The sequence below is a fragment of the Salmo trutta genome, chromosome 1 (assembly GCF_901001165.1).
Source record: "Salmo trutta chromosome 1, fSalTru1.1, whole genome shotgun sequence".
NCBI classification, from domain to species: domain Eukaryota; kingdom Metazoa; phylum Chordata; class Actinopteri; order Salmoniformes; family Salmonidae; genus Salmo; species Salmo trutta.
In genome coordinates this window covers 10,283,327-10,309,934 of record NC_042957.1, presented here as the reverse complement: position 1 = coordinate 10,309,934, position 26,608 = coordinate 10,283,327, and the positions used below count along the sequence as shown (strand labels likewise).

The 26,608-nt window shown below is 44.6% G+C and overlaps 1 protein-coding gene across 1 annotated transcript in view; it reads left to right on the top strand.

Moving 5' to 3' along the window:
• The window catches only part of LOC115159151 (gephyrin), a gene marked incomplete in the record, with an annotated part of 112,193 nt that extends 92,336 nt beyond the window's left edge, over positions 1 to 19,857 (top strand). Inside the window, 12 exon segments of the mRNA XM_029708644.1 lie at positions 4,867 to 4,959; positions 7,227 to 7,282; positions 8,566 to 8,685; positions 12,056 to 12,114; positions 12,220 to 12,373; positions 12,787 to 12,908; positions 13,767 to 13,854; positions 15,434 to 15,507; positions 15,606 to 15,670; positions 15,775 to 15,878; positions 17,923 to 18,019; positions 18,544 to 19,857. Of these exon segments, the coding sequence (XP_029564504.1) occupies positions 4,867 to 4,959; positions 7,227 to 7,282; positions 8,566 to 8,685; positions 12,056 to 12,114; positions 12,220 to 12,373; positions 12,787 to 12,908; positions 13,767 to 13,854; positions 15,434 to 15,507; positions 15,606 to 15,670; positions 15,775 to 15,878; positions 17,923 to 18,019; positions 18,544 to 18,677 (1,166 nt within the window).
• Positions 19,858 to 26,608: the final 6,751 nt, after the last annotated feature.

Here is a 26,608-nt window from a genome sequence, read left to right as displayed (position 1 = left end):
CCACACACAACACACAATATATATATATATATATATATATACACACACACACACACACACACACACACACACACACACACATATATATACATACACACACATACATAGACACCTCAGCGATACACTCTAAAAGATAAAGGTGCTATCTAGAACCTTAAACGGTTCTTCGACTGTCCCCATAGTAGAACCCTTTGAAGTAACCTTTTTGGTTCCAGGGAGAACCCTTTTGGTTCCAGGGGAGAACCCTTTTGGTTCCAGGGAGAACCCTTTTGGTTCCAGGGAGAACTCTTTTGGTTTCCATGTAAAACCCTTTCCACAGAGGATTCTGCATGAAACCCAAAATAGTTCTACCTGGAACCAAAAGAGTTATACCTGGAACCAAAAGGGTTCTCCCTGGAACCAAAAGGGTTCTCCCCTGGAACCAAAAGGGTTCTCCCCTGGAACCAAAAGGGTATCTCCCTGGAACCAAAAGGGTTCTCCCTGGAACCAAAAGGGTATCTCCCTGGAACCAAATGGGTATCTCCCTGGAACCAATAGGGTTCTCCCTGGAACCAATAGGGTTCTCCCTGGAACCAAAAGGGTTCTCCCTGGAACCAAAAGGGTATCTCCCTGGAACCAAAAGGGTATCTCCCTGGAACCAAAAGGGTATCTCCCTGGAACCAAAAGGGTTCTCCCTGGAACCAAAATAGTTCTACCTGGAACCCAAAAGGGTTCTACCTGGAACAAAACGGGTTCTATCTGGAACCAAAAAGGTTTCTTCAGTGTAGAGGTGAACACACTGTACACACACTGTACACACTGTACACACACTGTACACACACTGTACACACACATACTGTATACACACACACACACACACACTGTACAAACACTGTACACACACATACTGTATACACACACACACACACTGTACAAACACACACTGTACACACACATACTGTATATTCACACACACACACACTGTACAAACACTGTACACACACATACTGTATACACACACACACACACTGTACAAACACACACTGTACACACACATACTGTATACACACACACAAACACACTGTACAAACACACACTGTACACAGAAGTAGAGAGGTGAGGTTAACTAAAGACAGTAACACATAAATATACAGTGGTCTGCATTGTAGTGGTCAGACTGCAACACATTACTGTTTACATCACCTTACTGAACACTTCAACTATAGATGTGTGAGACAACGAGAGACAGAGAGAAAGTGTGTGTGTCTGTGTGTGTGTGTCTGCGTGTGCGTCTGCGTGTGTGTGTGTGCGTCTGCGTGTGTGTCTGCGTGTGTCTGCGTGTGTCTGTGTGTGTCTGGGTGTGTGCGTGTGTGTGTGCGTCTGCATGTGCGTCTGCGTGTGTGCGTGTGCGTCTGCGTGTTCGTGTTTGTCTGTGTGTGTGTGTGTGTGTGTGTGCGTCTGCGTGTTCGTGTGTGTCTGTGTCTGTGTGTGTCTGCGTGTGTGTGTGTGTCTGTGTGTGTGTGTGCGTGCGTGTGTGTGTGTGTGTGTGTGTGTTTCAGTAGGATGTCAGTAGCACGGGACAGACCTATAGCACCTTGTCAGGCTCAACCACCACACTGACAAAATGAACTATAGATGACAGGGTTAAACTGTTACTGTCCAGAGTCACTCACCACTCTGGCTCTGGCTTAGTGTCACACACACCCTGAATATCGAGTTAGAGTGCCGCACACACACACACAGAAGCACCCACACACACACACACACACACATACATTCAGAGTCCAAGCGTGCACACACACACACACACACACACACACACACACACACACACACACACACACACACACACACACACATACATTCAGAGGAGTTCAAAGAAGAACACACACTGGTGCTGGAGCATGACTAGCCTCAGGGCTTCCTTGGAACTAGCCTCAGGGCTTCCTTGGCACTAGCCTCAGGGCTTCCTTGGCACTAGCCTCAGGGCTTCCTTGGCACTAGCCTCAGGGCTTCCTTGGCACTAGCCTCAGGGCTACCTTGGCACTAGCCTCAGGGCTTCCTTGGAACTAGCCTCAAGGCTTCCTTGGCACTAGCCTCAGGGCTTCCTTGGCACTAGCCTAAGGGCTTCCTTGGCACTAGCCTCAGGGCTTCCTTGGCACTAGCCTCAAGGCTTCCTTGGCACTAGCCTCAGGGCTTCCTTGGCACTAGCCTCAGGGCTTCCTTGGCACTAGCCTCAAGGCTTCCTTGGCACTAGCCTCAGGGCTTCCTTGGCACTAGCCTCAGGGCTTCCTTGGCACTAGCCTCAAGGCTTCCTTGGCACTAGCCTCAGGGCTTCCTTGGCACTAGCCTCAAGGCTTCCTTGGCACTAGCCTCATGGCTTCCTTGGCACTAGCCTCAAGGCTTCCTTGGCACTAGCCTCAGGGCTTCCTTGGCACTAGCCTCAAGGCTTCCTTGGCACTAGCCTCAGGGCTTCCTTGGCACTAGCCTCAAGGCTTCCTTGGCACTAGCCTCAGGGCTTCCTTGGCACTAGCCTCAAGGCTTCCTTGGCACTAGCCTCATGGCTTCCTTGGCACTAGCCTCAGGGCTTCCTTGGCACTAGCCTCAGTGCTTCCTTGGCACTAGCCTCAGTGCTTCCTTGGCACTAGCCTCAGGGCCTTTGTCAGAGCATCTTAGGGCCGTGGTCTCCCCCTGGCTGTGTCACATTATTCTGGAGGTGGATACACAGGGCTTGGACAGGGCCAGGGTGAGGGCTTGGACAGAGCCAGGGGGAGAGCTTGGACAGGGCCAGGGTGAGGGCTTGGACAGGGCCAGGGGGAGGGCTTGGACAGGGCCAGGGGGAGGGCTTGGACAGGGCCAGGGGGAGGGCTTGGACAGGGCCAGGGGGAGGGCTTGGACAGGGCCAGGGGTAGGGCTTGGACAGGGCCAGGGTGAGGGCTTGGACAGGGCCAGGGGGAGGGCTTGGACAGGGCCAGGGGGAGGGCTTGGACAGGGCCAGGGGGAGGGCTTGGACAGGGCCAGGGTGAGGGCTTGGACAGGGCCAGGGTGAGGGCTTGGACAGGGCCAGGGTGAGGGCTTGGACAGGGCCAGGGTGAGGGCTTGGACAGGGCCAGGGTGAGGGCTTGGACAGGGCCAGGGGGAGGGCTTGGACAGGGCCAGGGAGAGGGCTTGGACAGGGCCAGGGTGAGGGCTTGGACAGGGCCAGGGTGAGGGCTTGGACAGGGCCAGGGGGAGGGCTTGGACAGGGCCAGGGTGAGGGCTTGGACAGGGCCAGGGGGAGGGCTTGGACACACTCCTGATTCAGCTCTGTCTCAGTCATGACTAATAGAACAGCCATGGTGGTCTCTCTCTCTGTGTCTTCTATTTTTACCCTGTATAGCGATGTTTCATTTTGTTTTGAGAGAGTCTGTTTCATGATGGGGTGTGAGAATGGAAGTATGAAGGGGTGGAAGTGTTGGATTAAATATTTAGACAGGAAACAGATGGAACAGCTCCCCTACTGTTGGGGACAGGGGTTTGTGTTGGAGTTGGGGAGGGTGTGTGTGTGTAAATCACACCCTCACACTATTTATAGACTATTAGCAGCTCATGGTATTTTAGTGCAGCGCTTTCTTCTTCCGCCCACTCTCTCTTTCTGTCTTTCGCTCTGTCAATCATTCTCTCTCTCTCTGCAGACTAACCGGCAGTCTAACCGGCAGTCTAACCGGCAGTTTTTTATGATTCTTATACAGATACAGATATTTCCAACATTTCTACTTTTAGATTGTTACATGTGGGAAGAGGGACAAGAGCGAGTGCGGGTGCGTGTGCGTGCGTGTGCGTGCGTGTGTGTGCGTGCGTGTGTGTGTGTGTGTGTGTGCGTGCGTGCGTGCGCGTGCGTGTGTGTGTGTGTGTGCGCGCGTGCAGTTCTGGTCAGGTGATGAGTCACAGAGATCCTGATGAGAGGTGTTACTCTCTCACTAACACACACACCTCCGGCACATGTCTCTCTGTATCTACATCTGAACCAGATGCTCTCCCTCCCTCCCTCTTTCTCCTCCCCTCCCTCTCTCTCCCTCTTTCTCCTCCCCTCCCTCTCTCTCCCTCCCTCCCTCTTTCTCCTCCCCTCCCTCTCTCTCCCTCCTCCCTCCCTCCCTCTTTCTCCTCCCCTCCCTCTCCCTCCCTCTCTCTCCCTCCCTCCCTCTTTCTTCTCCCCTCCCTCCCTCCCTCCCTCCCTCCCTCCCTCCCTCTCTCTCTCTCGTACATCTCCCTCCCTCCCTCCCTCCCTCTCGTACATCTCTCCATATCCCTCTTTCTCCTCCTCTCTCTCTCTCCCTCTTTCCCTCCCTCCCTCCCTCCCTCTCTCTCGTACATCTCTCTCCCTCCCTCTCACTCTCTCGTACATCTCACTCACTCACTCACTCCTCCCTCCCTCTCTCCCTCCCTCCCTCCCTCCCTCCCTCCCTCCCTCCCTTCCTTCCCCTCTCTCTCCCTCTCTCTCCCTCCCTCCCTCCCTCTCGTACATCTTTCTCCCGCCCCCTCTCTCTCTCCCTCTCTCTTGTACATCTCTTTCCCTCTTTCTCCCTCTCTCTCGTACATCTCTCTCCCTCCCCCTCCCTCTCTTGTACATCTCCCTCTCTTTTCCTCTCTCGCTCTCTCTCCCTGCTCTTCCTCTCTCTACGTTCTCCTTCTACCTTTTTCTCTCTTTCAATTCCTCTCTCTCTACCTCTACTCTCTCTCTCTACCTCTACTCTCTCTCTACCTCTACTCTCTCTCTCTACCTCTACTCTCTCTCTCTCTCTCTCTACCTCTACTCTACTCTCTCTCTCTTTCTCTCTCTCTCTCTCAACCTCTACTCTCTCTCTCTTTTCCTCTCTCTCTCCCTCCTTTCTCTCTTTCTCTCTATAGATGGGATGGGTCGAGTCCTTGCTCAGGAAGTTTATGCCAAAGACAACCTGCCCCCATTCCCTGCCTCTGTAAAGGATGGTTATGCTGTAAGAGGTCTGTACTGTGATGCAATGTACCACACTGTACACACACACAATGTACCACACTGTACACACACACAATGTACCACACTGTACACACACACAATGTACCACACTGTACACACACACAATGTACCACACTGTACACACACACAATGTACCACACTGTACACACACACAATGTACCACACTGTACACACACACAATGTACCACACTGTACACACACACAATGTACCACACTGTACACACACACAATGTACCACACTGTACACACACACAATGTACCGCACACAGCAGCATATACACACAGCAGCATATACACACAATCAGTATATACACACACAGCAGCATATACACACAGCAGTATATGCACACATCAATATACACACACAGCAGCATATACACACAGCAGCATATACACACAGCAGCATATACACACAATCAGTATATACACACAATCAGTATATACACACACAGCAGCATATACACACAATCAGTATATACACACAATCAGTATATACACACAATCAGTATATACACACAATCAGTATATACACACAATCAGCATATACACACAATCAGCATATACACACAATCAGTATATACACACAGCAGCATATACACACAGCAGCATATACACACAATCAGTATATACACACAGCAGCATATACACACAATCAGTATATACACACACAGCAGCATATACACACAGCAGCATATACACACAGCAGCATATACACAGAATCAGTATATACACACAATCAGTATATACACACAGCAGTGTATACACACAGCAGCATATACACACAATCAGTATATACACACAATCAGTATATACACACAGCAGCATATACACACAATCAGTATATACACACAATCAGTATATACACACAATTAGTATATACACACAATCAGTATATACACACAATCAGTATATACACACAGCAGCATATACACACAATCAGTATATACACACAATCAGTATATACACACAATCAGTATATACACACAATCAGTATATACACACAGCAGTATATACACACAATCAGTATATACACACAGCAGCATATACACACAATCAGTATATACACATAATCAGTATATACACACAATCAGTATATACACACAATCAGTATATACACACAGCAGTATATACACACAGCAGCATATACACACAATCAGTATATACACACAGTAGTATATACACACAGCAGTATATACACACAATCAGTATATACACACAGCAGCATATACACACAGCAGCATATATACACAATCAGTATATACACACACAGCAGCATATACACACAATCAGCATATACACACAATCAGTATATACACACAGCAGCATATACACACAATCAGTATATACACACAGCAGCATATACACACAGCAGCATATACACACAATCAGTATATACACACAATCAGTATATACACACAATCAGCATATACACACAATCAGCATATACACACAATCAGTATATACACACAATCAGTATATACACACAATCAGCATATACACACAATCAGCATATACACACAATCAGTATATACACACAGCAGTATATACATACAATCAGTATATATACACAATCAGCATATACACACAATCAGCATATACACACAATCAGTATATACACACAGCAGCATATACACACAGCAGCATATACACACAATCAGTATATACACACAGCAACATATAAACACAATCAGTATATACACACATCGGTATGCACACACAATCAGTATATACACACACAGCAGCATATACACACAGCAGCATATACACACAATCAGTATGTACACACAGCAGCATATACACACACAACAGCATATACACACAATCAGTATATACACACAGCAGCATATACACACAGCAGCATATACACACAGCAGCATATACACACAATCAGTATATACACACAACAGCATATACACACAGCAGCATATACACACAATCAGTATATACACACACAGCAGCATATACACACAGCAGCATATACACACAATCAGTATATACACACAGCAGCATATACACACAATCAGTATATACACACAGCAGCATATACACACAGCAGCATATACACACAGCAGCATATACACACACAGCAGCATATACACACAATCCGTATATACACACAACAGCATATACACACAGCAGCATATACACACAATCAGTATATACACATAGCAGTATATACACACAGCAGCATATACACACAATCATACAAACACAAACTTATGTCATTACATTAAAATATGTATTTTCTTTTTAGCGGCTGACGGCCCAGGCGACCGCTTCATCATCGGAGAGTCCCAGGCTGGAGAACAGGTCCACACACACACACACACACACACACACACATACACACACACACTTACTTCACCCTGTGTACACTCAGGGTGAAGCACTTGGCTGGTACCCTCCTTCATGTAGAGAGATATATCAAAACACACACTCAACGTTTATTCCCCCCTGGACCAACATTGTATATTTAAGTGAGACTGTGTCAGACTGTGAGGTGTGTGTGTGTGTGTGTGTGTGTGTGTGTGTGTGTGTGTGTGTGTGTGTGTGTGTGTGTGTGTGTGTGTGTTAGGAACACACCCCCTTTGTGTAGCGCTCCCAAACTGAGTCAGATTACTGAATTACCCAGCAGCCTACTCCACCACAGGTGACCTGCTGGCCCAAGCTCACACACTGACACAGTATCTCATACACACTGACACAGTATCTCATACACACTGACAAAGTATCTCTGACACACTGACACAGTATCTCATACACACTGACACATGACACAGTATCACACACTGACACATGACACAGTATCTCATACACACTGACACAGTATCTCATACACACTGACACAGTATCTCATACACACTGACAAAGTATCTCTGACACACTGACACAGTATCTCATACACACTGACACATGACACAGTATCACACACTGACACATGACACAGTATCTCATACACACTGACACAGTATCTCATACACACTGACACAGTATCTCATACACACTGACACAGTATCTCATACACACTGACACATGACACAGTATCTCATACACACTGACACATTAATACACCTACTTACTGTATGTATGGTGAGATGTGGTGTTGTGCCGTTGGACCATTTTCCTGTTCTGCAGAGCATTAAAATGTAATGAGTACTTTTGGGTGTCAGGGAAAATGTATGGAGTAAAAAGTACATCATTTTCTTTAAGAATGTAGTGAAGTAACGAAATGATTGCCTGATGGTCTTCTGAACTTCCCAATACATTTCTGATGCATTTCAGTCATTTCAATCCATACTTCCTTCAGATTGAAATACTGCCAAAAGTACTGTCACACTGATTTGTAGTAGACTGTCAAAGCCCCAATAAAAACAGGAAACATTAGCCTTTGATTACATTACTTTTTTGATGTAATCAAACAGCTTTTTGATATTAAAATGGGTTTGGGAACCCCTGGCCTACGGGAATATTCCACCGATATGTTTGCAGTGCGTGTGGGTTTGTGTCTGGAAATTTGCATGTGTGTGCGCATGTGTGTGCGCATGTGTGCATATTTGACACCAGTCTCTCTCTTTCTCTCTCTGTCCCTGCAGCCCACCCACACAGTGATGCCGGGCCAGGTGATGAGGGTGACGACGGGGGCTCCTATCCCCTGTGGGGCAGACGCTGTGGTGCAGGTGGAGGATACAGAGCTGCTCCGTGAGTCTGAGGACGTAAGTCTCACCTTTGACCCCTGACCCATAGCCCTATGGAGAGGGACAAAAGAGGGTCTATAGAGGGATGGTGTAATAATAATAATGGAAATATTCAGGAGGGATAAGTAAATCAAGTAAGGAAGCAAGCTTTGTCTGAGCCAGAATGGCCCACAGGACCTTACTACTACTGATTCTAACAAGGGAGATATGGCCTAGTTCCAGGGTATAGGGTCAAGTTCATGGGGCTGTGGGACTTTGCAGTGGGGCTAGGCAGGGCTGGTGGGAAGGTGTTTTGAATGGAACAGTAGGGAAGGTGCTGACAGTTGGGTTGGTGATGACAGTAGTGACAGTGGTGACAGTGATGACAGTGATGACATTAGGGAAAGTGATGACAGTAGGGAAGGTGATGACAGTAGTGACGGTGATGACAATAGGGAAGGTGATGAAAGTAGTGACGGTGATGACAATATGGAAGGTCATGAAAGTAGTGACGGTGATGAAAGTAGGGAAGGTGATGACAGTAGGGAAGGTGATGACAGCAGTAAAGGTGATGACAGCAGTGATGGTGATGACAGTAGGGAAGGTGATGACAGTAGGGAAGGTAATGACAGTAGGGAAGGTGATGACAGTAGGGAAAGTAATGAAAGTAGTGACTGTGATGACATTAGGGAAGGTGATGACAGTTGGGAAGGTTGTGACAATAGGGAAGGTTATGACAGTAGTGAAGGGATGACAGTAGGGTAGGTGATGACAGTAGGGATGGTGATGAAAGTAATGACGGTGATGACAGTAGGGAAGATGATGAAAGTAGTGACGGTGATGACAGTTGGGAAGGATATGACAGTAGTGAAGGTGATGACAGTAGTGAAGGTAATGACAGTAGTGAAGGGATGACAGTAGGGAAGGTGACAACAGTAGGGAAGGTGATGACAGTGGGGAAAGTAATGAACGTAGTGACGGTGATGACATTAGGGAAGGTGATGACAGTAGTGAAGGGATGACAGTAGGGAAGGTGACGACAATAGGGAAGGTTATGACAGTAGTGAAGGTGATGACAGTAGTGACAGTGATGACAGTAGGGAAGGTGAAGACAGTGGGGAAAGTAATGAACGTAGTGACGGTGATGACATTAGGGAAGGTGATGACAGTAATGAAGGGATGACAGTAGGGAAGGTGACAACAGTAGGGACGGTGCTGACAGTAGGGAAGGTGATGACAGTAGTGAAGGGATGACAGTAGTGAAGGGATGACAGTAGGGAAGGTGACAACAGTAGGGAAGGTGAGGAAAGTAGTGACGGTGATGACAGTAGGGAAGGTGATGACAGTAGTGACAGTGATGACAGTAGGGAAGGTGATGACAGGAGAGAAGGTGGTGACAGTAGGGAAGGTGATGACAGTAGGGAAGGTGACGACAGTAGGGAAGGTGATGACAGTAGGGAAGGTGATGACAGTAGTGACAGTGATGACAGTAGGGAAGGTGATGACAGGAGAGAAGGTGGTGACAGTAGGGAAGGTGATGACAGCAGGGAAGGTGACGACAGTAGGGAAGGTGATGACAGTAGTGAAGGGATGACAGTTGGGAAGGTGACGACAGTAGTGACGGTGATGACAGTAGGGAAAGAAATGAAAGTAGTGAAGGGATGACAGTAGGGAAGGTTATGAAAGTATTGACGTTGATGACATTAGGGAAGGGGATGAAAGTAGTGACGTGATGACAGTAGGGAAGGTGATGACAGTAGGGAAAGTAATGAAAGTAGTGACGGTGATGACATTAGGGAAGAGGATGACAGTAGGGAAGGTGATGACAGTAGGGAAGGTGATGACAGTAGGGAAGGGGATGACAGTGGTGACGGTGATGACATTAGGGAAGGTGATGGCAGTAGTGAAGGTGATGACAGTAGTGAAGGTGATGACAGTAGTGACGGTGATGACAGTAGTGACGGTGATGACAGTGGTGACGGTGATGACAGTAGTGAAGGTGATGACAGTAGTGAAGGTGATGACAGTAGTGAAGGTGATGACAGTAGGGAAGGTGACGACAGTAGTGAAGGGATGACAGTAGTGAAGTTGACGACAGTAGGGACGGTGCTGACAGTAGGGACGGTGCTGACAGTAGTGAAGGGATGACAGTAGGGAAGGGATGACAGTAGGGAAGGTGACGACAGTAGGGAAGGTGCTGACAGTAGGGACGGTGCTGACAGTAGGGAAGGTGCTGACAGTAGTGAAGGGATGACAGTAGGGAAGGTGACGACAGTAGGGAAGGTGATGAAAGTAGTGAAGGGATGACAGTAGGGAAGGTGACGACAGTAGGGAAGGTGACGACAGTAGGGAATGTGCTGACAGTAGGGAAGGTGCTGACAGTAGGGAAGGTGCTGACAGTAGGGAAGGTGCTGACAGTAGGGAATGTGCTGATAGTAGGGAATGTGCTGATAGTAGGGAAGGTGCTGACAGTAGGGAAGGGATGGCACTAGGGACGGTGCTGACAGTAGGGACGGTGCTGACAGTAGGGACGGTGCTGACAGTAGTGAAGTGATGAAAGTAGTGACGGTGCTGACAGTAGTGAAGGGATGGCAGTAGGGAAGGGATGACAGTAGGGACGGTGCTGACAGTAGGGACGGTGCTGACAGTAGGGAAGGTGCTGACAGTAGGGAAGGGATGGCAGTAGGGAAGGTGCTGACAGTAGGGAAGGTGCTGACAGTAGGGAAGGTGCGACAGTAGGGACGGTGCTGACAGTAGGGACGGTGCTGACAGTAGGGAAGGTGCTGACAGTAGGGAAGGGATGGCAGTAGGGAAGGTGCTGACAGTAGGGAAGGTTCTGACAGTAGGGAAGGGATGACAGTAGGGAAGGTGCTGACAGTAGTGAAGGGATGACAGTAGTGAAGGGATGACAGTAGGGAAGGTGCTGACAGTAGGGAAGGTGCTGACAGTAGGGAAGGGATGACAGTAGGGAAGGTGCTGACAGTAGGGAAGGTGCTGACAGTAGGGAAGGTGCTGACAGTAGGGAAGGTGCTGACAGTAGGGAAGGGATGACAGTAGGGATGGTGCTGACAGTAGTGAAGGGATGACAGTAGGGACGGTGCTGACAGTAGGGAAGGTGATGACAGTAGGGAAGGGATGACAGTAGGGACGGTGCTGACAGTAGTGAAGGGATGAAAGTAGTGACGGTGCTGACAGTAGTGAAGGGATGACAGTAGGGACGGTGCTGACAGTAGTGAAGGGATGACAGTAGTGACGGTGCTGACAGTAGTGAAGGGATGACAGTAGGGACGGTGCTAACAGTAGTGAAGGGATGACAGTAGGGACGGTGATGACAGTAGGGAAGGGATGACAGTAGGGAAGGTGTTTTGTGTAATAGCTCCTTACTGGTTTGTTGGTTTCTCCTTCTCAGGGCACAGAGGAGCTGGAGGTGCGGATCCTCGTACAGGCCCGTCCCGGACAAGACATCCGGTGTGTGTGTGTGTGTGTGTGTGTGTGTGTGTGTGTGTGTGTGTGTGTGTGTAAAAGTGTGTTTTGATGTCCCTCTTTAAACGTCCTTGTCTCCCCTCCCTCCAGGCCCATAGGTCATGACATCAAGCGTGGGGAATGTGTCCTGTCTAAGGGAACCCACATGGGCCCCTCTGAGATTGGCCTGCTGGCCACCGTAGGGGTCACCGAGGTGGAGGTGCAGAAGTTCCCCGTGGTGGCCGTCATGTCCACAGGCAACGAGGTGAGACAGAGAGTTCCAAACGTCTCAGCTAATAACAACTAGTTTTTAAGTTTCATATCCCATTAAGCCCCTCCACTCTGGTGGATTGATCCTGGCGCCACAATCCTAACTGTGGATAATCCACCGCTCTGGTGCACTTCCCCGCTCCACTCAGACCACTCCCAGATAATCTAAATTCTTGCTTGAGAAAGTTCTTGCTTGAGAAAAAATTCTAGCAAACTATTACAGCTATTACAGTAAGTGACTTAATTGTTATCCAGAAATTAAATTGAAAAAACACTGGGCCTTTAAAACATTTAGCAACAGAAAACGAAAATGTGCTTTTCTTATTGGACAAATCCTGGTAGTCTCTCCGTGTTCAGGCTGTTTTCTTCCGTTTGGTAGCTAATGAACACATCCCCTGCTGTCTCTAGCTGTTAAACCCTGAGGACGACCTCCACCCAGGAAAGATCAGGGACAGTAACCGTTCCACGCTGCTCGCCACCATCCAGGAGCACGGATACCCCACCATCAACCTGGGCATTGTGGGAGACAAGTAGGACTTCACAGTCTTCTTCCTGCTCCTCCTCTTTCTGTTCGTCTTCCTCTTCCTCCTCCCTTTATCTCTTCATCCTCTCATTATCTTTCTCCTTGTCTCTACCATCTTCCTCTTCCTCCTCCCTTTATCTCTTCATCCTCTCATCTTTCTCCTTGTCTCTACCTTCTTCCTCTTCCTCCTCCCTTTATCTCTTCATCCTCTCATTATCTTTCTCCTTGTCTCTACCATCTTCCTCTTCCTCCTCCCTTTATCTCTTCATCCTCTCATTATCTTTCTCCTTGTCTCTACCATCTTCCTCTTCCTCCTCCCTTTATCTCTTCATCCTCTCATTATCTTTCTCCTTGTCTCTACCATCTTCCTCTTCCTCCTCCCTTTATCTCTTCATCCTCTCATCTTTCTCCTTGTCTCTACCTTCTTCCTCTTCCTCCTCCCTTTATCTCTTCATCCTCTCATCTTTCTCCTTGTCTCTACCTTCTTCCTCTTCCTCCTCCCTTTATCTCTTCATCCTCTCATCTTTCTCCTTGTCTCTACCTTCTTCCTTTTCCTATTCCTAGTACTCCTTCTATTCCTCTCTTTCTACTCTCCTTTTGTTTTATATTCCTCTTCCTGCTCCTACTTTGCCTCCTCCTCTCTCCTCCTCTCGCCTCCTCTATGGTGTGTGATGGTAACTAGTAACTGTTCACTGTCTATTGGCCCTACAGCCCAGACGACCTCCTCCTCATCTTCCTCCTGATCTTCCTCACCCTCCTCTTCTTCCTACTTCTCCTCTTCCTCCATCTCCTTCTTTTATCCATCCCTCTGTATCCCTATATATGGTGTGTGATGGTAACTGTTCTCTGTCTATTGGCCCCACAGCCCAGATGACCTGCTGAATGCCCTAAACGAGGGCATCAGCCGCGCTGACGTCATCATCACCTCTGGAGGGGTGTCTATGGGAGAGAAGGTATGTGAGCAAATAGTGAGTATGAATGGTCATTGGTTATGACATTGCACTATTCTGACACCTTGTGGTCGGGGTGGGGAATTGTGGTGTTAATACTATGTGGGGGAAATGTGGGATTAAATACAATCACACACAGAACAGGATCATATTTATTTATTTGGTTTGGGAATTGTGGTGTTTGATATTTTGTTACATATACAGTACATTTAACATTTTTACATACAGTACCAGTCAAAAGTTTGGACACACTACTCATTCAAGGGTTTTTCTTTATTTTTGCTATTTTCTACATTGTAGAATAATAGTGAAGACATCAAAACTATGAAATAACACATATGGAATCATGTACTTAGAAGAATCCTATTTGAGATTCTTCTAAGTAGCCACCCTTGATGACAGCTTTGCACACTCTTGGTATTCTCTCAACCAGCTACATGAGGTAGTCACCTGGAATGCATTTCAATTAACATGTGTGCCTTGTTAAAAGTTTATTTGTGGAATTTCTTTCCTTCTTAATGCATTTGAGCCAATCAGTTAGAACGGTGGAAATCTGTCCTTTGGTCTGATGAGTCCAAATTTACGATTTTTGGTTCCAACAGTGGTGTCTTTGTGAGACGCAGAGTAGGTGAACGGATGATCTCCGCATGTGGGGTTCCCACCGTGAAGCATGGAGGAGGAGGTGTGGGGGTGCTTTGCTGGTGACACTGTCTGTGATTTATTTAGAATTCAAGGCACTCTTAACCAGCATGGCTACCACAGCATTCTGCAGCGATACACCATCCCATCTGGTTTGCGCTTAGTGGGATTATCATTTGTTTTTCAACAGGAAAATTACCCAAAACACACCTCTAGGCTGTGTAAGGGCTATTTGATCAAGAAGGAGAGAGGAGAGTGATGGAATGCTGCATCAGATGACCTGACCTCCACAATCACCTGACCTCAACCCAATTGAGATGGTTAGGGATGAGTTGGACCGCAGAGTGAAGGAAAAGCAGCCAACAAGTGCTCAGCATATGTTGGGAACTCCTTCAAGACTTTTGGAAGCTGGTTGAGAGAAGCTGGTTGAGAGAATGCCAAGAGTGTGCAAAGCTGTCATCAAGGCAAAGGATGGATACTTTGAAGAATCTAAAATATATTTTGATTTGTTTAACACTTTTTTGTTACTACATGATTCCATGTGTGTTATTTCACAGTTTTGATGTCTTCAATGTAGAAAATAGTAAAAATAAAAACCGTTGAATGAGTTGGTGTGTCCAAACTTTTGACTGGTACTGTAGATACATGACATTGCAGAGTTCATACTATGTGGACTCACACTGCACAGGGTTGTATTTATAAGGTCCCAAAACGGAAAACATTTTGCAGCAAAAAAATGTAAATGAGAGTTTCAGTTTCTTATTGGACTGATCCAGATACTTTCTTCCTGTTTCATTCATTTTTTTTTTTTGCCTTGGTGCCTGATGAATACACCCCAGTGGTACACACATCTTATGTGGGTTTTAGGTACACCTACACTAGAACTGTTTATCTGTTTATATGTACCTTAGAAGACTCCAAACTCTGTGATACTCTTTTTCAGGACTATCTGAAGCAGGTGCTGGATATTGATCTGCATGCCCAGATCCACTTTGGACGAGTCTTCATGAAACCAGGGTGAGATGGAGGGAGGAAGGGAGGGATGTCTGGACAGGTGGACCGGTGGATGGATTGTTCATTGATGACCATGTTGTTCTTTTCTCCCATCATATCAGTCTCCCGACAACGTTCGCCACGTTGGACATGGACGGTGTTCGTAAACTCATCTTTGCCCTCCCAGGTAGTGTGTAAAGTAAAGAGAAAGAGGAAATCAGACAATCGTTTCCAGACTGGTTTCTAACACACTCTTGTTTTCTTTCTCCCCCCCTGCCCCCCCCGGCCCAGGTAACCCCGTGTCTGCTGTGGTGACATGTAACCTCTTCGTCATTCCCGCCTTGAGGAAGATGCAGGGGATCCTGGACCCACGGCCCACCATCATCAAAGCCAGGGTAAGAATGAAGTCACGACCATGAATCTTTCTTAATTTGTCTTTCCTCGATTGCTTGCTTTCTCTATCATCGCTTTCCTCTCAAAATGAATTGGAATAGGTGTTTTGTCTGACCACATGACTTGACCATGTGGCCCATAGACTAGTTACTGTATATCCTTTCAGAATGTTTACTGTCCAGACCAGATGGTCATTTAGGGTGGCAGGTAGTCTAGCAGTCAGAGCGTTGGGACAGTTCTCTAGTTCCAATCCCTGAGCTGACAAGGTGAAAAATCTGTCGATGTCCCCTTATGCAAGGCACTTTACCCTAATTGCTCTAGGGTCACCGTTGATAATGGCTGACCCTGGCCGTGACCCCACTCTCCGAGGGTGGCTCAGGGGGAGTTGGGATATGCAAAAAATATGCATGCGTATGAATTGTAGTTAAACGAGTGCACACTTCAGGAGTGTCATGTCTTTGGCGTCATTAAAACTGAAGACATATTTATCAAATAACTCTCTGTAATTATTATTACGTGATTAACCTGATTAATCATGTAACTGTAATTAACTAGGAAGTCGGGGCACCAAGGAAAATATTCAGATTACAAAGTTATAATTTTCCCAATATAACTTTCAGATATTTTAATATCTGATCAATTAGTCTTCGAATTAATGAATTATTATTTACCTCGTCAGTCTCATTCCAAACGTCGTAAATTGTTGGTTATCTGCACGAACCCAGTCTTCACTATGAGTCATCCATACATCAATTGTCTTAAAATCATTTATTTACTAACTAAGTAATTCACAGAAATGCTTAACAAACAGTAGATATCGTTACAAAGAAATTGTAAGACGCTCTGGATAAGAGCGTCTGCTAAATGTAAAAAATGTAAATGAAATGATAGAGGAATGTGCCCTAATGGGCTAAACTGGTATGGCAGCTTGTTAGACAAAAGGGGAGTGTGGGTCAGCTGAGAAGGCACTACAGAGTTGATAATTATAACAATTGAAATACTAATCCTTTGCACATGAACGCTCACTCATTCGGGAATAATTGCAATCAATATATATATTTACGCTCAGTGTGTCGTCGGGATCTCTGTTGAAAAGTTTGTTTCTGTTGGAGAGTTTGTCCGCCCTCTCTCGCTCTCTGTCCTGGTTAGAATGAGTATTTCAGAGTGACATTCATTAATGTCGTTATAGGATAGCTGTTTCGGCGGTTGTCGGTCTTCGCGTTCAATGATACCGAATTCCTAGCTGCAGACTAGTAATTAATATCAAAGACTTGTTCTTATTCTGTCGGTATCGATAGTCTAAGAGTTTAACCACGTTGTATGGTTAAAAGTTCATCAAGAGAAATGCATGGTCTTCTCTCAAACCTTGGCCCTCTCGTTATTGAGGTAAGCTGGTCTCCATCCTTTAGCCATCTCGTAATTAAGGTAAGCTTGGTCTGGTGATAGAAAACCTAGGTGGGGGTTTTATTCGGAAGAGCAGAAAAGGGCCTTTCTCATGACGCCAAACCATAACTGTGCTCATGGGCGGTCCTCTGATTTAGTTAAGACTTGGAGTTGGAGTTTCCTTCTTTAAACAGTCCAAAATCACATTACACAATTTCACAAACAGTTCCATCCTTATTCATTAATTTTATACAACCATTTAGATGTAAGTCTCATAGCTGAGGCTATTGTATAAACATGATTATGGTAATGTGGCGGTATTGTCTCTCATGAGTTCGTAGCTGGATTCTTCACCGAAATGTTATACCTTCTCCAGAACATAAATGTCATTCGGTTCTCCAGTTCTGTGAGGTGTAAGAACTCCTTTGTTCTCTCTATACTGGGGCCATGAGGAGAGGGTCTCCTCGTAGGAATTTACGACCGCTCTTACAGAGCCTGGTGTCAGAAGTATAGAGGTCGGGGGATGGTGCTCGCAGTGTCCAAAGAGGGCAACGTCATGACAGGAGGGAGGAGAGATAATTGGGACACACACCCTGATGTGATGTCATGATGAGGTCATCATGTCATGATGAGCCCTGTTGATTGTGTGGTTGTCTCCTGTAGTTGTCATGTGACGTGAAGCTGGACCCTCGCCCCGAGTACCACCGCTGCATTCTGACATGGCACCACCAGGAGCCTCTGCCATGGGCCCAGAGCACAGGTACTGATGGAACCATACCATTCTATTCTATTGTATTGTATTGTATTATTTTCTATTCTGTTCTATTGTGCATTGCTATAAGGAGCGATACACTTCTATACTAAACGACTACACTAAATGTCTCTGGCTTTGTTCATGGGCAATTGAAGAGGGGTAAGCTATAGTCCTCTCATCTAACAGACCCTCTGGCTGTGACTATTTTCACTGTTTTCTATTACGTGTAGTATTGTATTGCTTAAAGAACTACAATTAGACAGTGTAGTATCAGACAGTGTAGTATTAGTAGGCTCTCACTCCCTTGCATGCTGTGGTAGTGAGCTCATCCTGACTGTCATGGGTGTAATCCTCCTGGACATGTGTGGTACTGGGCACTGACAGAGGGTCTAGAGTGCATTTATTCTCTCGCTCGCTCTCTCGCTCTCTCTTTCCCTCTCTCAATCTCTCTTTCCCTCTCTCTCTCTCTCTCTCTCTCTCTCTCTCTCTCTTTCCCTCTCTCTCTCTCTCTTCCTCTCTCCATCACGTAGGAAACCAGGTGAGCAGCAGGCTGATGAGCATGCGCAGCGCCAACGGTCTCCTGATGCTACCTCCAAAAACAGAGCAATACGTGGAGCTGCACAAGGGAGAGGTGGTCGACGTCATGGTTATCGGCCGGCTATGATGTCATCAAAGGGGGACGTTGAGATGGCTTCATAGAGAGAGAGGGGGTTCGAATGGGTGGTTCATGGTGCATGTCCACATATCATTGACTATTCTGTAATATGCAACGGCACAGCTAGTTTTTCTTGATTTGGATAACGTTGAGGTATAGTCAACATCTCCATCACAAACCTAGGTACATATGATACAAAAAAATATGATTAATTTAAAAGATTATAATAGTATTTCAAACAAAGAAAATATAACTTTTAAAGAAAAAAATCTAATTATAAAAAGAGATTTATTCTGTAATATATTCTTATGATTATTCTTATGATTCTTCTTCTTACTATCATTGTTAGATTGTAAGGCAACTTTGTTCCTTTCATTGCAATTGCTTTGTGTGTTCAATGCTAGACCTTATCAATAGCAGTAGCATTTTAATAGATCTGTAGGTGCCTGCCAGGACAAAAAAATAAGAAATATAATTTTCTCATTTTAGTGGAAAAAAAGTATACTTTTTTTTTTTATATCAAGAAAAACCCTGAGGAAGACTCCAGATTTCCTACGGTGCTCGTGTAAGAGGAAGGAGGGGAGGGTATAATCTAGGTCTATTTCCTCTGCGGTGTGTCGCTTTAACGGTGACACCACACACTTCTATTTTTCTCTCATTAGTATGCATCACAATGGCTTGACAAAGAGCTTTGCTTGTTGTTTATCTTGTGAGTCTTGTTTATGTGCGCAGTGCCAAATGCCTGGGCAGGGATGAGGGTGGTGCTGGAAAGGGGGGGGGGGGGGGGCGGCAGTCATCCACCAACCTGCCCAGACCCTGAAGCTTCCTTATTTATCACCTGACCAGGTGCAACTCTGCCCCCGGGGAGCGTGGTTAACTGGGAAAAACAAAAACAGTATTTTATTTGATTGACTAAGAGAAAGAGGGAAAACACACAGAATAAAAGAAACAGCTTCTTTAAGTGCTGACAGCCTTTTTAACTGACTTCAAAAAAATGTACAGAAAAAAAATATGACGAAGATTAACCATATTGTACAGATATGTGACCAGCACTCCGAAGGAAATGACCTATATTGAAGCAATGAGGAGACATTGAACAACGCTGTACTATAATACATTTTCTGTAATGACATGAAACTGATGAAAGAGACTACGATAATAAAAATCCTTGATCATTATGTAAAAAAAAGTTATTGTTGGGTTTCCTTTTTTTAATAAAATCTATTTAAAGAAAAAAAAGTGATTTTTGTTCTTTGATGCACCTTGTTTGAGGGTGGTCCAATAACATGATCAAGTTTATGACCAGTTCCTGAGCCTGTTTTCATAAAGTGGCTCAGAGTAAGAGTGCTGCCTTTTTAGATTATATTGAATAGACAGGGTAGGCCGTCATTGTAAATAAGAATTTGTTCTTAACTGACTTGCCTAGTTAAATAGAGGTTAAATAAAATAAGAAATGAAATCCTAGATCAGCACTGCTACGCTGAGACACATTATGAACATGGGCCTTTAACCCTTAACTTCCTGCATCTTGACGTAGCCTACGTGAAGAAGCCAATAGGCCATTGAAAGATCAAACCCTGAAGAGAGAAAGAGGTTATGTATACAGAAAGAGGTTATGTATACAGAAAGAGGTTATGTATACATAAAGAGGTTATGTATACAGAAAGAGGTTATGTATACAGAAAGAGGTTATGTATACAGAAAGAGGTTATGCATAAACAAAGAGGTTATGTATACATAAAGAGGTTATGCATACAGAAAGAGGTTATGTATACACACAGAGGTTATGTATACACAGAGGTTATGTATACACACAGAGGTTATGTATACAGAAAGAGGTTATGTATACAGAAAGAGGTTATGTATACACAAAGAGGTTATGTATACAGAAAGAGGTTATGTATACACAGAGGCTATGTATACAGAAAGAGGTTATGTATACAGAAAGAGGTTATGCATAAACAAAGAGGTTATGTATACACAGAGGTTATGTATACACACAGAGGTTATGTATACAGAAAGAGGTTATGTATACAGAAAGAGGTTATGTATACACAAAGAGGTTATGTATACACACAGAGGTTATGTATACATATGTATGTATAAATGTCACGGAGAGATGAGAGTGGATTACCCTCATAGAAAATAGAGTTGAAAATACTGAAGCTGTGTATAAGCAAACAGATCCTGTGCAGGTGCCGCTGTCTGACTGTCCCTAGAATCATTAAACCTAAAGTAACATATTTTTTAGCTTAGAAGCGCCAACTAGGGTCGTTCTTTTTACTCCAAATTGGTAATGATTGCAAAGAGACACTGTCAAGAATACTTTTTTATTTTCGTTAACCTTTTGTAACACAAGCAAATGATTTGAATTCCCCAAAAGAAGCATTTTTTTTGTTGAATTTTCACACATGTATAGTCAAATTTGATGTTGAACAGATATTTTGATACCGGTACAATCTAATTTGCCAACAATATGGTCACCGATGTAATCAGACTTTTATGGCATTGCCTTGGCGTCCTGCTGGCGGGGCAACTTCCGGTGAAACTGGAGGGCGCGCAATTCAAATAAATAATCATACAAATGATGTATATTAAACATTTAGGTACATATAATTGTCTTATATTGGTTGAAAGCTTAAATTCTTGTTAATCTAACTGAACTGTCCGATTTACAGTAGCTATTACAGCGATTGAGGACGGCGCCCCACATCAAAATATTTTTCCACCGGCACAGGTTTCATAAATTCACAAATAGCGATGAAATATTTGCTTACTTTTTGAAAATCTTCCTCTGATTTGTCATCCAAATGGTCCCAGCTATAACATGTAGTGTTGTTTTGTTAGATAAAATCCTTCTTTATATCCCAAAAAGTCTGTTTAGTTGGCGTCATCTATTTGAGTAATCCACTCATTCAACATGCAGAGAAAGGAATCCGAAAATCTACCCCTAAACTTTGTTTCAACAAGTCAAAATAAGTTTCTATTTACTCTTCAGATACCCTAAAATGTAATCAAACTATAATATTTCTTATGGAAAGAAGTATGTTCAATAGGATTTTAGCAGGTGCGTCCTCTCTTCAGAATGTGTCCCTGTACTAAATCTGATATTTCTTATTCGTTTTTGAAGTTACAAGCCTGAAACCTTGAACATAGACTGCTGACACCCTGTGGAAGCCATAGGATTTGCATCCAGGGAGTTAATTTTCAGTATGACCTTATACTTGCCATTGTAAGAGGATGGTCTCTCAACAACAAAAAAATCAGGTTGGTTTTTCTTTGGATTTTATCCTACCATATCTATTGTGTTATATTCTCCTAAATTATTTTAACATTTCTACAAACTTCAAAGTGTTTTCTTTCCAATGGTACCAATTAATGCATATCCTGGCTTCAGGGCCTGAGTAACAGGCAGTTTACTTTGGGCACGTCAGTCAGGTGGAAATTGAGAAAAAAGGGGCCTAGCCCTAAGAAGTTTTAAAAGACCTTTGCTTGCTAATCTAGAAAAAAAGTAAATATTACTGTTTGGCCTCTTGAGATGCTGCAGCATCAACATAGCCAGTATACACTTCCTCAAAATAGTCAGAATTAATCTCAGATAATTTATTACAGATTTCATGATTTTTGTTGTTATTGCCAAGGAGATCTTAGTCGCAAAATTTTACGACTAACTAATGAAAAAAATGGTATATAATGAATTATTTCTTGTTGAATGACAATAATCCCGTACATAGTTTCCACTCCTACTAGGAATAGTACAATCACCCACAGAGATGCATAGACTTCGGCTACCAAACTTCGATTTGCCTCAAGAAAAAATATTGTGCGCTCCAACAGCTGAAAAAACTCTGCCGAACACCAAAACGTCACAAAATGTTGTCATAATATACAGTGCCTTCTGTAAGTGTTCAGATCCCTTGACTTTTACCACATTTTTTCACATTACAGCCTTTTTCTAAAATGTATTAAAAAAAAATCCCTCTTCGATCTACACACAATAACCCATAATGACAAAGCAAAAACAGGTTTTCAGAAATGTTTGCTAATTTATAAAAAAATTAAAACATGATATTTACATAAGTATTCAGACCCTTTACACAGTACTTTGTTGAAGCACCTTTGGTAGCAATTACAATATCATGTGTTCTTGGGTATGATGCTACAAGCTTGGCACACCTGTATTTGGGGAGTTTCTCCCATTTTTCTCTGCAGATCTTCTCAAGCTCTGTTAGGTTGGATGGGGAGTGTTGCTGCACAGCTATTTTCATGTCTCTCCAGAGGATGATCGATCAGGTTCAAGTCCTGCTCTGGCTGGGCCACTCAAGGACATTCAGAGACTTGTCCCGAAGCCACTCCAGCATTGTCTTGGCTGTGTGCTTAGTGTCGTTGTCCTGTTGGAAGGTGAACCTTCACCCCAGTCTGAGGTCTTGAGTGCTCTGGAGCAGGTTTTCATCAAGGATCTCTCTGTACTTTGCTCCGTTCATCTTTGCCTCGATCCTGACTAGTCTCCCAGTCCCTGCCACTGAAAAACATCCCCACAGCATGATGCTGCCACCACCGTGCTTAACAGTAAGGATGGTGCCAGGTTTCCTCCAGATGTGACGCTTGGCATTCAGGCCAAAGAGTTCAATCTTGGTTTCATCAGACCAGAGAATCTTGTTTCTCATGGTATGAGAGTCTTTAGGTGCCTTTTGGCAAACTCCAAGTGGGCTGTCATGTGCCTTTTCCTAAGGCATGGCATCTGTCTGGCCACTCTACCATAAAGGCCTGATTGGTGGAGTGCTGCAGAGATGGTTGTCCTTCTGGAAGGTTCTCCCATCTCCACAGAGGAACTCTAGAGCTTTGTCAGAGTGACCATTGGGTTCTTGGTCACCTCCCTAACCAAGGCCCTTCTCCCCCGATTGCTCAGTTTGGCCGGGCAGCCAGCTCTAGAAAGAGCCTTGGTGGTTCCAAATCTCTTCCATTTAAGAATGATGGAGGCCACTGTGTTCTTCTGGACCTTCAATGCTGCAGAACTTTTTTGTACCCTTCCCCAGATCTGTGCCTCGACACAATCCTGTCTCGGAGCTCTACGGACAATTTCTTTGACCTCATGGCTTGGTTTTTGCTCTGAAATGCACTGTCAACTGACCTTATATAGACAGGTGTGTGCCTTTCCAAATCATGTCCAGTCAATTGAATTTACCATCGGTGGACTCCAATCAAGTTGTAGAAACCTCTCAAGGATGATCAATGGAAACAGGATGCACTTGAGCTCAATTTCGAGTTTCATAGAAAATGGTCTAAATACTTATGTAAATAAGGTATGTTTTTTTGGTTTTATTAATTTGCAAAAATGTCTAAAAACCTGTTTTCACTTTGTCATTATGGGGTATTGTGTGTAGATTGCTGACATTTAAAATATATTTAATCCATTTTAGAATAAGGCTGTAACGTAACAAAATGTGGAACAAGTCAAGGGGTCTGAATACTTTCCGAAGGCACTGTATAGGCTAACTGTTCCAACTGGGAAGCATGCAACAGGCTTAACCCAGATAGCAAAACCTTTCCTCCCACTTGCTGTTCGGCGGATACTACCTTGCATTCTGTCAAACAGTCTTGCGATCACCACAACCTGGACTGGGGCAGGGGATAAGGCCTGTTTCAGCTACTTGTTTCTGAAGACCCTTCTTCACAGTAAGTTTTGATATTATGAAATGTGTTACACTTGTTTTCTCTACTTTTTAAGTCAATTCTTAAACTCATGTGTAAGACCATGTGCGATTCGAATGTTACTCAATGTTCTTTCTTTGTGTATAGGAGCCATTCTGAAGAACTCCGCAACCCGGGTTGCCATGGTTGAGGGGTCCAGATTCAGGTCACCCGTTACCTGAAAGGCACCTCCGGTTGAAGGCAGGAGGCTGCGGCGCACAGGGGAAAGGGATCCGCTGCAGTGAGGGTCAACGTCAAGTCTCGGACCACCTGTCTCAAAACCAGCCTCTACCCGCAAGCCACAGAACTGTAACAAACAGCTGAACCCTGGGCTGACTCCTGCACCCTACCACACACTTACCATTTATTCATTTTCTGTACACACTGAGATCAGCTTTGTCTACCAGACCAATGCAATAGTTATGTCACCATACTGCACTTCTCATGTATATACTTTCACATTTTTCTATGCTGCAACTGCACTGAACTTATTACACTCACTAAGCACATGGGAAAACAATGTCCTACTATATCCCTATATGCCATTTTTTTGGAATCTTATTTTATTTTATCTGCATGCCTCTTGTACTTGATTTTGTATTTTTATATTAGTATGTTATACACTGAGTACACAGGGGGCTGCTGAGGGGAGGACGACTCATAATAATGGCCGGAACAGAGAAAATGGAATGGCATCAAACACATGGAAACCATGGAAACCATGTGTTTGATGTATTTGATACCATTCCACTAATTCCGCTCCAGCCATTACCACGAGCCTGTCCTCCCCTATTAAGGTGCCACCAAACTCATGTGACTGGGTATACAAAACATTAAGGACACCTACTATTTCCATGACATAGACTGACCAGGCTAATCCAGGTGAAAGCTATGATCCCTTATAGATGTCCCTTATAAATCCACTTCAATCAGTGTAGATGAAGGGGAGGAGGCAGGTTAAAGAAGGATTTCTAAGTCTTGAGACAATTGACACATGGATCGTGTATGTGTGCCATTAGAGGGTGAACGGGAAGACAAAATATTTAAGTGCCTTTGAACAGGGTATGGTAGTAGGTGCCAGCTACACTGGTTTGTGTCAAAACTGCAGTGTAGCTGGGTTTTTCACGCTCAACAGTTTCCTGTGTGTATCAAGAATGGTCCACCACCCAAAGGACATCCAACAAACTTGACACAACTGTGGGAAGCATTGGAGTCAACATGGGCCAGCATCTCTGTGGAACGCTTTCGACACCTTGTGGAGTATTAGGAAGGTGTCCTTAATGTTTTGTACACTCAGTGGTTATATGTTACTTATTTGATTACTGCCACGTTTGTCGCCGTTGAACTGTGTGAGAAGCCTGCAAGTAGGGCAATAACATTGAATAAGTACCTGCGTAATTGCACACCCAACTCACTCAGGTGCTTCGCTATATCACATTTGATATTGGCCGTAATCTTGAGTTCATTTGCACACAAGCAAAAAATGGTAAGACTTGTGTGTTGTCCTTGTTATTGCAGACAGAGAAGAGCTCCAACTTCTTAATCATAGCCTCAATTTTGTCCCGCACATTGAATATAGTTGCGGAGAGTCCCTGTAATCCTAGATTCAGATCATTCAGGCGAGAAAAAAACCTCACCCAGATAGGCCAGTCGTGTGAGAAACTCGTCATCATGCAAGCGGTCAGACAAGTGAAAATGATGGTCAGTAAAAACTTTAAGCTCGTCTCTCAATTAAAAAAAAAAAACGTGTCAATACTTTGCCCCTTGATAACCAGTGCACTTCTGTATGTTGTAAAAGCGTTACATGGTCGCTGCCCATATCATTGCATAATGCAGAAAATACACGAGAGTTCAGGGGCCTTGCTTTAACAAAGGTAACCATTTTCACTGTAGTGTCCAAAATGTCTTTCAAGCTGTCAGGCATTCCCTTGGCAGCAAGAGCCTCTCAGTGGATGCTGCTGTGTACCTAAGTGGCGTCGGGAGCAACTGCTTGCAACTGCTTACCACTCCACAATGTCTCCCTGTCATGGCTTTTGCGCCATCAGTACTGATATCAGCATGAGCAGCAGCTACGTTTGGCTACATACAGACCGTTAGTGGAATTCCCGCGAGAGAGTAACGGTTAATGAGATTGGATGTTAATTATTTGACTAGGGTACCTGTATTTGACATTCTGTTGTTATTTTTCTGAACACTAGATGGTTTAATTGTATTTTTGGCAGTGAAATGAGGTTACTCAGGCGATTAAA